The sequence below is a fragment of the Lynx rufus genome, unplaced genomic scaffold, assembly GCF_022079265.1.
Source record: "Lynx rufus isolate CCGP_SWC_20201006 ecotype Redwood Valley unplaced genomic scaffold, mLynRuf1.p SCAF_4, whole genome shotgun sequence".
In the NCBI taxonomy this organism is placed as follows: domain Eukaryota; kingdom Metazoa; phylum Chordata; class Mammalia; order Carnivora; family Felidae; genus Lynx; species Lynx rufus.
The window spans coordinates 109938851-109950150 of record NW_025814856.1 but is presented as its reverse complement, the minus strand read 5'-3'; the positions used below and the strand labels follow the sequence as shown (position 1 = coordinate 109950150).

Below are 11300 nucleotides of genomic sequence, written 5' to 3'. Positions count from 1 at the left end.
ATTGAAAGTACTTCTGCATTGAAACTTGAGTATTGAAAATACAGTTACATTGAATATATTAAAAACATGCTCAATCACTGATAAAAACAGATGGGAAAATCATATTTTAATTGTGTATGCTTTAATCTCAATTGGGAAAAATTAGTAAAAATACTGAGTTGGATGGGATATTATAAACTGATAATATTTTCAGCGCTTAAAAGATTCAATTTTTATGAATCTTGTATTAACTATTGTTGGTTGAAGATTGATAAATATGAATTAGAAAATATTTATTAGTATATACTTCAATTATCATTAACTTATGTATTGAATGAACTACTGATTGAATATTTTTTAAGCTTCTATTATATTCCAGGTGCTGGACATAGAACCCACACCAAAAAAGTAAAAACCCGACTCTCCTAGAGCTTACATTCCAGGGACCTAATACGATGGGCTCTGACATTCCAAATACTTCGATACATTTTTATGGTAAACATTGCCAGCAAGAATAGTACTAAGGGCAGTATACCTCCAGGCCTGGAATTCTTCAACTCTGGCTCTGCTTCTGTGCAAGGGCCTTACGGCAGTTCTGCCGATAGAGGTGTAATTTTACACAGGTTACTTAAACATTACAACCTTTTTTCTTTCTCTGTGTCAAAACAAAAAACCCAAACCAACAAAACCCCAGTAATAGCTGGGTTCTCCTGTAGATTAAATGAGCTAATGTGTGTCGCTTGTTCAGCAATTATTAGTATTACTGCTTTGGCTCTGTGGGTCCAAAACGTGCCTGCTCATTAGAATTACCTGGGGGTCTTTAAAAACATTCCCAAACTCGGGCCACACACCAGACTAATTAAATCCCAGTCTCTGAGTGTGGGACATAGGTGTCAGCAATTTCTGAGCTCCCCAGGTATTTCCAATTTGCAGACAAATTTGGGATCCGTGGCAGTTTGGGTTAATATTTCATAATAACACTGCCCGGCCACCTGTCTTTTTCGAGGTGGAACCAGGAAATCTTACGAGCTTAATCAAAGTCAGAAATCGAGGTCTTTCTGTCCCCTCCTGTGCCCTGAATCCAAATATCCTTAAGGGGAGAGGGACTGGGAGGGAGTCCTGACCTCTACAGCCTATGCAAAACTGTTAAGTTTAATGGGACCCGTAGGTTCCTACGGAGGGCTGACACTTCCACCCGAGGCGACCGCTGGGCCCGCCAGACAAGCGAGGAGGCGCGAAAACGCAGCCCGGCCGGGGGCGCTGGGCTCGTCGCTGAGGCCGCGGACGCCAAAGGAGGAAGCTCGGCAGCTGGAGCGTCCCCTGGGGACACGCAGCGGCCCGGACTCCGCGGCTCCGGTGGGCGCCGTCAGGCCTCCTCTGCCCTCCCCCCTGATCTTCCCGGTGACCCCAGCCGAGCGCCCGAGCGCAGCGGGGCGCTGTGGCCCGGGGCGAACCAGGCCGGCCGGCCGGCCGCGCCGCCCGCCGCCATGGAGCCCAGGCCCGCCGCGCCGCGGCCTCGCTTGTGCGACTCTCTCGGCGCGGACCAGACACCCTCGGCCTCTACGCTGAACGCGGCCCGGGCCGAGGCTCGGCCAGCTGGGCGCCGCGCTCCCGCAGTGGCTGCGGTGTTGCCGGCGGGGGGTAGTGGGGAGCGCATGGGCGTCCCCACCCCGAAGCAGTTCTGTCCCGTCCTGGAGAGGCCGCTCATCAGCTACACGCTGCAGGCCCTGGAGAGGTAATGCGGCGCAAGGCGCACCCCCGGTCCCCGGCCCGGCCTTCCGCTCCTGGTGCGGCCCGCCTAGGGCGGCCCGCGGCTCCTGCCCCTCGTGCTGCTTTCGCGCTGGCGCCTTCTCTCGGCGGACTGCGGGGCCGACTCCGCCCGCTCAATCCCTGGCTTGGGCTGCGTCCTCCCCTGCAATTCAGGGACCGGTGGTTCTGATCCTCTAACAGACCTGCACGCAAGAGGGGGCTGCCCCACAGACCCCTTTCGGTGCCCGGGCCGTCGACGTGGTGGTGGGGAGCCCGGCTCCTGGAGCTGGACTAAGGAGAGTATGGGTTGGAACTAAAAGGCATTTTGTTTTGACAGTGTTCCCACTGGGGCCTAATGACAAGCTCTTTCAGGAGTCTCCCTGCCCGTCTGCCTCTTTCTCAATCTCTGTTAATGTTTTGTGCTCTCCGTGCATGCGTGGATTGGAGTTTTACTCACACATCTCACTTCACGGGCCTTTGTTCACTTTATCCATTCATGTACATTAAATGAATATCTCTTAAGATCCTATGTTAATTACGAAGTGCTGAAGGTGGACGGAGGGACAAAACTTAATCCAAGGCTTTCACCGGTGGATATAGATTTAAGGGTGCGAAATTAAGGCCAATACGTGTGGAATTGGAGTGAGGACTAGAGGCGCAGTAGTGAGATGGAGAGGGGGTTTGTTAATTGTTTTAGCGCATAGTAGTATGATTGAGCGTGGGGTGAGTCTGGAGGGGTAGGAAGCAGGACAGTTGCACAGGTCCCTAGATGAGTTGGTATGGGTTGAAGCCAGTGTGGTGCTGTGATGGGATGTTAAACCTTGAAGTGAGTCCTTTGTGTCTCAAGAAGGATAACGTTATTTTAGTATATCCTTTGCAGGTGGCTTTCATGAAGACCAAGCTAATGAGTTGCTGCTAATTCAAGGCTGTTAGCCTATTACCCAGCAAAGCTCTTCTTCCTGTCCCATCATGCTTGCACACACCACAGAAGCCAAAGGGCCCAAGTTGTGTTGGATATGGTTATGGAAGCATGAAGAGTCATAACCACCCTTGATTAGGGTAATCAGGCCAGTGGTCACATCTGAACCTCAAACAAACATGGAAACAGTTCAGGTGCTTTCCCTACTCTTGTAGCCCACCTTTTCTCTGTGTATGAATCATGTAACTACAGTACTACAGTATGTTATACCCCGTGACAACATAACTCCTTTATGTAGGTTATATTAAGGGACATAATGGATTTTGGCCAGCAGAACCTAATTGCTTAATAACTGGGTATAAGGGAATATAGTCTCTTGTACGTTCAGTTTTCTTTCCTATGAAGCAAATTAACATCAGCACATTTGCATCTTCTGGGGTAGACTGAGATAGGTGGTTACTAGAAAAATCTTTTGAAGTAAAAATGTTCTGGGAATGCCTTTTTTAATGGAAGATGAGGAACATGTGTTTTGTATTGCTAACAGCAGTGATAAAATTCTAATAGTAATTAAAGAAACCTCCATTTTGAAATCCATTGGAGATTATTTTTGTCACTATTAAAATGCCTGAAGAACTTAAGGGATGATTGCATTTGGGGTATGTTTCAGGAAATCCTTGGAAATCTTGCATTACAGGGGTTTACGTATGGGTGCTTCTTAGCCATTTGCTAAAGGAAGGGCATTCTCTTGACTGCTAATAGACTTCTTAGAGCATGGTGTTAAAAAGCCTAGGTTATTTCATCCTCTTGAATTATGCAAGTTCAATTAAGGAAAGGAGATGGAAGCATCAAATGTTGTATGAAATTCTTACGTTTTGCTCTTTGGCAAAATGATGCATGCTTACCACATATTAAAGGGGAAGCATCACTCTAATGCATCAGATCAGAAAAGATGTAATTGGGTGTCACCACTGTCAATCATCTAGATTATTTTAGGATAGTGTCAGCTCTCCTTGCCCTCTAATTTGATTTCAAAGTTCATTTGTCTCGCAGAAGTTAAGACTTTATTTTCTCAAGCTTTTTCCATCTCATTAATAGAGAGGTTGTTGTGAATAATCTTTATTAGTTGATCTTGACTATGAAATTAAAGATACTCACTGACTGAAAAATGACCCTCATAGTTTGATCTGTCCTTTGGAATTTTGAACTGATAAAAAACTATGGCATACGAGAGACTTCACCTCTGAAGTTTGGTCCACAGCTCTTAAATTGGGATAGGGAAATGTAAAGAAATGTGGCTCATCTTTGTTTTAGTTAAATACAGGTTTAAATGGCATTATTTTCACTGTTGTATTTATCCACCCAAAGAGACTAAAAACAGTATAGTCACACAACGGAAAATGAATGTAAGAAGAGCTGGAGTAGATAAAAGATGACAACAAAACATTGGAAGAACAGGATGGTAATCAATCAGACTTAACAGTCCCCAAGAAAATGGGAACAGCTGTGGAGAAGCAAGTTGGTTGAAGTCCCCAGATCTTTCAGGAATCAGAGGTACAGGATGCTTCGGAAGGTGGGGTAGACAGCTCAAAACAAAACAAAATAAAAACAACTGGTGCAACCTTAAAAAGAAACACTTAAACTCCTAGCTCACTATCAAAATACTTGAAGCTTATTCTCTGACTCAGCACAGCCAATGGCTGAGTGAAGGTTCCATGGCCATAGAGGAGTTGAGAGGAAGACTGCACTTTGTGGTGATGAGATCCTTAGCTTCTAAGGTCAACTCACGGGAGTCCCCCCCCCCCCCATTTTTTTTTTTAATGTTTTAATTTTTATTTTTGAGAGAGCAAACAGGGGAGGGGCAGAGAGAGAGAGAGAGAGTGGGAGACACAGAATCCGAAGCAGGTTCCAGGCTCTGAGCTGTCAGCATGGAGCCTGACACCAGCTCAAACTCACTGAGTGGTGAGGTCATGAGCTGAGCTGCAGTCAGATGCTTAACTGACTGAGCCACCTAGGCACCCTGAGTTTTTTGTTTTTTGTTTTTTTGTTTTGTTTTGTTTTACTTTTTAAACAACATGGTACATATTAACGCACCTGTTCTTAAATGACTGAAAAGTTAGAGGGGACCTTCAGAGAGTCTGTATTGTGAGTTGACTGAGACTCAGGATTGTTTTCAATTCAGGTGACATTGGGAAAATATTTTTTTCTAGTTTAGTCAAGTTCTGGTAGGCCATTGAAATATCTTTGTGTGTGTGTGTGTGTGTGTGTTGGGAGGTGGAGAGTGCCAGCAGTGGAGGGGGAAGAGAGAACCTTAAGCAGGCTCCGTGCTCAGTGCAGAGCCTAGCACAGACCCCGGGATCATGGCCTGAGCTAAAAACAGGAGTCAGATGCTCAACTGACTGGGCCACCCAGGCACCCTGACATTTCTTAATTATTAAATGACATTCAAAAGACTCTCTGAACCTTCCCAAATCTGGGAGACGTTGGCTATGGCTCTATCTGGACAAAGTCTATCAGTCAGTTGTATGTGCATATATTTCCATTAAACATTGCATGTGTATTTATAAACCTATGTATGTTTATACATGTTTATATGCCACGTCTATTAAGATGATACAGCTGGTCGTTTGGATCTGTGCATTTGGGTTTAAAACAATCAAAACTACTGCTTGGTAGGTTGTATTAGGAACAAGAGTCTTTCAGAAGTTGATTAAAAATGTTTCTAGGATTTTGAAACTTTGCTTTTGGCCTTGTAGAGAGAATAGAAGTTTATTAAACCAAAGATTTATAATTTGAAGAGAGCTTTTTTTTTTTGCCCCTCAGCATACTAACAAGGAACTGAGATCAAGGGTACTAGCGCCTTATGTAACTATTGATTTATGTATGACCCGAGTTTTTAAAAGAACTATTGCTCTAAGAAAACTTAGGTGGCCATGGTAGTGGTGGAGGCATAAAGCCCTGGCAGTTAAGTTGTAAAATACACTTTACAGATCAACTCTGCTCTTTTGCTGTCTAAAAAAATGTGTTCCCAGATCTTATGTATGAAGTAAAAACCCCTGCCGTTAAGCTTACTTCGGGTTCCAAATATCTAAGGAAAGAAACTCATTAAGAATGGTTAATCTGGCTTAGCTGAATAACTAAAATGACAAATACAAGAAAAGTAAGACAAACACTGTCAAATACAAGGCAAACACTGGCCATGCTTCTTCAGATTCATGGTGATGGTGGGCTAGGAATGGGAGTTCCTCTGCTGATACATTTGAACAAAGTCTGGCACAGCCTTCTGCATAGTTGGAGAAGTTTCTCAAGTTTTCTGTGGTAGAGGACACTGCCTAAAATGACTTGTTCCTCGATAGGGTTCACTGCCCATTGAAACTGTATTATAAACTGGCAGTCAGTATAAATCTCTAGGAAGGAAATGGGTTGTCCCACTAATAAAAAGCATTGCAGACTTTGGATACTAATATATATCCTTATTAATGTGTTGGCATTCTAATTCAGGTTTCACTCTTAGTTTGGCTAATGTAAGTTAGTCAACATAAATGTGATAATGTCAGATGAATTTCAAAGAAAGCTGTTTTGTGGATTTGTATGTGTTGATCTTAAGGAGAGTAGATTTTTGTGGTTAAGTTGGGTTGCTTTCTTGCCACTTGGAAAATTAATGGAAGTCCAGTTTTAGAAACTGAGACTCCATGGTGTGTGTGTGTGTGTTGTCTGCTTTTTTTAAATTGAGGTATAATCGACATATTAGTTTCAGGTGTACAACGTAGTGATTCTGTATTTGTATATATGTTTCTGTGTTCTATTTACTTTTTAAATCCTTCTTTTTCATCATGATGAATCCCCTTCACCTATTTCAGCCATTCTTCCCTCCCAGCTCCCCTCAGGTAATAATCAGTTGGTTTTGTAGAATTAAGAGTTGTTCTTTGGTTTGTCTCTTTTTTTCCCCTTGTTTTGTTAAATTCCACATATGACTAAAGTCATGTGGTGTTTGCCCTTCTGTGACTAACTTATTTATACTCTCTTGATTTATCCATGTTTTTGCAAATGGAAAGATTACATTCTTCTTTATGGCTAATATTCCACTGCATGTATGTACCACTTCTTTATCCATTTGTCAGTTGATGGACGCTTGGACTGCTTCCATAGTTAGGCTGCTGTAAATAATGCTGCAATAAACATAGGGGTCCGTGCATACCTTTGAATTAGTGTTTTTGTATTCTTAGGGTAGATACCCAGCTGTGTGATTACTGGATCATAGGGTGGCTCTTTTTTAAATTTGAGGAACTTCCATACTGTTTTCTAGAGTGACTGCACCAGTTTGCTTTTCTACCAACAGTGCATGAGGCTTCTTTTTTTCCTGCGTCCTTGTCAACACTTGATGTTTTTTGTGTTTTTGATTTTAACCATTCTGACAAGTTTGAGGTGATACCTTATTGTAGTTTTGACTTACATTTCCCTGATAAGTGGTGTTGAGCATCTTTACATGTGTCTCTTGGCCATCTGTATGTTTTCCTTGGAGAAATGTGTGTTCATGTCTTGCCATTTTTAAATGCATTATTTATTTTTCGGTTGTTGAGTTTTCTAAGTTCTTTTTATATTTTGGATACTCTTTAACAGATGTCATTTGCAAACACTTTGTCCCATTCTGTAGGTTGACTTGTAGTTTTGTTGATTGTTTCCTTCACTGTGCAGAAACTTTTTATTTGGATGTTGTCCAAGTAGTTTATTTTTTGCTCTTCCCTTGCCTCAGAAGATATATCTAGAAAACTGTTGTTATGGTCAGTGTCAGAGAGATTACTGCCTGCCCTCTCTTGAAGTGTTTTTTAGGGCTTCGGGACTCACATTTAGGTCTTTAAACCATTTGAATTTACTTTTGTATATTGTGAAAGAAAGTGGTCCGTTTTCATTCTTTTGCATATATCTGTCCAGTTTTCCCAATACCATTTATCGAAGAGACTGTCTTTTCCCCCTTGTATGTATATTCATTCCTCTTTTGTCAAAGATTAATTGGCCATGTAATTGTGCATTTAATTCTGGGTTTTCTGTTTTATTGATCTATGTGTATTTTTATTCCAGTACTATACTGTGTTATTTTATTTTTAAGATTTTATTTTTTAAAGTCCTCTCTATACCCAATATGGGGCTTGAATTTAGAACCCTGTTATCAAGAGTCAGATGCTTTACTGACTGAGCCAGCCAGGTGCCCCTGCACTCTTAATTACTACCACTGTGTAATATAATTTGAACTCTGGAATTTTGATAACTCCAGTTTTGTTTTTCATTTTCAAGATTGCTTTGGCTATTGGAGGTTTTGTGTGTATGTGTGTGTGTATGTGGTTCTATACTGTTTTTAGGATTGTTTATTCAAGTTCTGTGAAAAATGCTGTTGGTATGTTGATAGCAATTGAATTAAATTTGTAGATGGCATTGGTAATACAGATGTTTTAACGATTTTTTTTTCTTGGAACCTGTGAGCAAGGAATGTCTTTGCCTTTTTCTGTGTTGTCTTGAATTTCTTTCATCAGTGTTTTATAGTTTTCCAAGTACTGGTCTTTCACATTGAAATTTATTCCTAGGTACTTTATTGTTATGGTATGATTGTGAATGGGATTTTTGTCTTAATCTCACCTTCTGCTTCGTTATTAGTGTATAGTAATGCAGTAGATTTCTATACATTGATTTTGTGTCCTTGGACTTTACTGAATTCATTGGCCAATTTTAGTAGATTTTTGGTGGGATATTTAGGGTTTTCTATGTGTAGTATGATGTCATCTGCAAATAGTTTTACTCCTTCCTTACCAATTTGAATGCCTCTCATTTCTTTTTGTCTAAAGGCTGTAGCTAGGACTTCTAGTACTACATTGAATGAAAGTGGTGAGTGTGGACATCCCTGTTGCTGATGTTAGGGGGAAAGCTCTTAGTTTTGCCCCATTGAGTATGATGTTTGCTCATACAAGACCTTTATTATGTTGAGATGTGTTCCCTCTAGACCTATTTTGCAGAGATTTTGTTTTTGTTTTTAAATCATGAAGGGATGCTATACTTCGTCAAATGCTTTTTCTATATCTATTGAAATGGTCATACAGTTTTTATACTTTGTCCTACAGATGTGCCATATCATTTTGATTATTTTGTGGATATTGAACCACTCTTGAATTCCAGGAATAAATCCCACTTGATCATGGTGTATGATCTTTTAAATACATTGTTGGATATGGTTTGCTAATATTATGAGGATTTTGCATCTATATTCATGAGAGATACTGGCCTGTACTCTTTTTTTTTTGTGGCGTCTGTATCTGGCTTTGGTATCAGAGTGATAATGGCCTCACAGAATGGATTTGGATGTTTCCCTTCCTCTTGTATTTTTTGAAATAGCTTGAGAAGAATAGATATTAACTCCCCTTTAAATGTTTGGTAGAATTCACCTGTGAAGGCATCTGGTCCTGGAGTTTTATTTTTGGGAAGTTTTTTGATTACTGATTGAATTTCATTGCTGGTGATTGGTCTGTTCAAATTTTCTACTTGATATTAATATTTGATATTGATGAATATTTTCATAATATTCTGTTAAAATTGTATTTCTGTGGTGTTATTTCTCCTTTTCCATAAATTTTTGTTACTTGGGTCATCTATTTGTTAATTTTTTAAAATTTTCTTATTTGAGTCTTGCTAGAGGTTTATCTATTTCGTTGAGTTTTTTCAAAGAATCAGCTCCTGGTTTCATTGATCTGTTCTATTGCTTTTTTAGTTTTTATATTATTTATTTAAAACAATTTTTAAACATTTATTTATTTTTGAGACAGAGACCGAGCATGAATGGGAGAGGGTCAGAGGGAGGGAGACACAGAATCCGAAACAGGCTCCAGGCTCTGAGCTGTCAGCACAGAGCCCTACGCGGGGCTCGAACTCACGGACCACGAAATCATGACCTGAGCGGAAGTCGGTCGCTTAACCAACTGAGCCACCCAGGCTCCCCTATATTATTTATTTTTATTCAGCATATAGTTGGGTCTTGTTTGTTTGTTTATTTATTTATTTATTTATTTATCGTGCACCCTGTGTCTTTTCATTGGAGCACTTAGTCTATTCACATTCAAAGTAAGTACTGATAGATACGTGTTTATTGCCATTTTGTCACTTGTTTAGTGGTTGTTTCTGTATATTTTCTCTGATGCTTCCCTGATTGTATTTCATGATTTTTTGGCTTTCTTTGGTGATCTATTTCAAACCTTTTCTCGTTATTCTTTGCATATCTATTACCTGTTTTTGATTGGTAGTTACCATTAGGTTTGTATATAACATCTTCTAGTAAAGCAGTCTATATGACATTGATGGTCACTTTAGTTTAAGTTCATTCTTCTTCCCATTTTTTAGGTGTATAGCATCATAATTTACATCCTTTTCTTTAATGAATCCCTTGACTGGTTTTTACAGAAAAGGTTATTTTTACTGCTTGTTTATTTTCATGTTCTCACTTATGATCTTCCTTTCCACCCAGAGGATTCCCTTTAATATTTCTTATAGGACTGCTTTAGTAGTCATGAGCTCTGTTTTTGTTTGAGAAACTCTTTTATCTCTCCTTCTATTCTGAGTGATAGCCTTCCTGGATAGGGTATTCTTGGTTGCAGATTTTTTCCCTTTGAGCACCTTGAATATATCCTGCCATTCCCTTTGGCCTGCAAAGTTTTGGTAAAAAAATTCCTTGTTAGTATTATGGAGTTCCTTTGAATGTAACTGTCATCTTTTATTGCTTTACTTTTTTTTTTCCTTTTACTACTTTTTGCCATTTTAATTACTATACGTCTTGGTGTGGACCTCCTTGGGTAGAGATTTTTTTTTTTTTGGGGGGGGAGGGAAGGATATCTGTGTCTCCTCAATCTGGATATGTTTCCTTTCTCATATTAGGGAAGTTTCAACTATTATTTCTCCAAATAAGTTTCCTGCCCCTCATCTGAGATCCTATAGTACAGATATTATGCTTGGAGTCACTGAGTTCTCTAAGAATATTCTCAATTTGCATAATTATCTTTACTTTGCTAAGATTGGTTATGTTCCATTAGTCTGTGTTCCAGGTCATTAAATAATTTGTCTGCTTTATGTAGCCTGCTATTTGTTCCATCAAGTATATTTTTAATTTCACTTACTGTGTTCTTGATCTCTGGTTGTTTTTTGTTTGTTTGTTTGTTTGTTTTTTACTCTCTGTTAAGTGTCTCACTGATGTCCTCCACTCTTAAGTCCAGTGAGTATCTTTATGATACTTATTTTAAATTCTCTATCAGCCATAATACTTACATCTGTTTTGCTTTGGTCAGATGGTGTGATTTCGTCCTGTTCTTTCATTTGGTAAATGTATTTCTGTCTTCTCATTTTGTTTGACTTAGTGTATCTATTTCTCTCTGTTAAGAGCAAGAGAAGTAGCTGACTTTCCTATGATAATAGCCTTATGAAGAAGAGGTCCTTCAGGGCTCTGTAGTTACCCAGGGCCAGGAGCTTCAGGGAATGTCTTCTATGTGTGTTGTGTCTGCTCTGCTGTTGAGTCTTGCCCTATTGTTCGTTCAGTTCAGCTGTCGGCAGAGTCCCTCTCTGCCTGTTGTGGTCAGCAAGGTGTGCAGTGGTCTGCTTGAGAACTGAGACTAGCCCCCACCACTAT

General features: G+C 40.3%; 1 protein-coding gene across 1 annotated transcript in view; it reads left to right on the top strand.

Annotated features, from left to right (window-relative positions):
• Positions 1–1466: 1466 nt before the first annotated feature.
• Positions 1467–11300, top strand: part of CRPPA (CDP-L-ribitol pyrophosphorylase A) — a 332224-nt gene continuing 322390 nt past the window's right edge. Inside the window, exon 1 of the mRNA XM_047096860.1 lies at positions 1467–1714. Within this exon, the coding sequence (XP_046952816.1) occupies positions 1467–1714 (248 nt within the window). The remainder of the gene's footprint in view (positions 1715–11300) is intronic.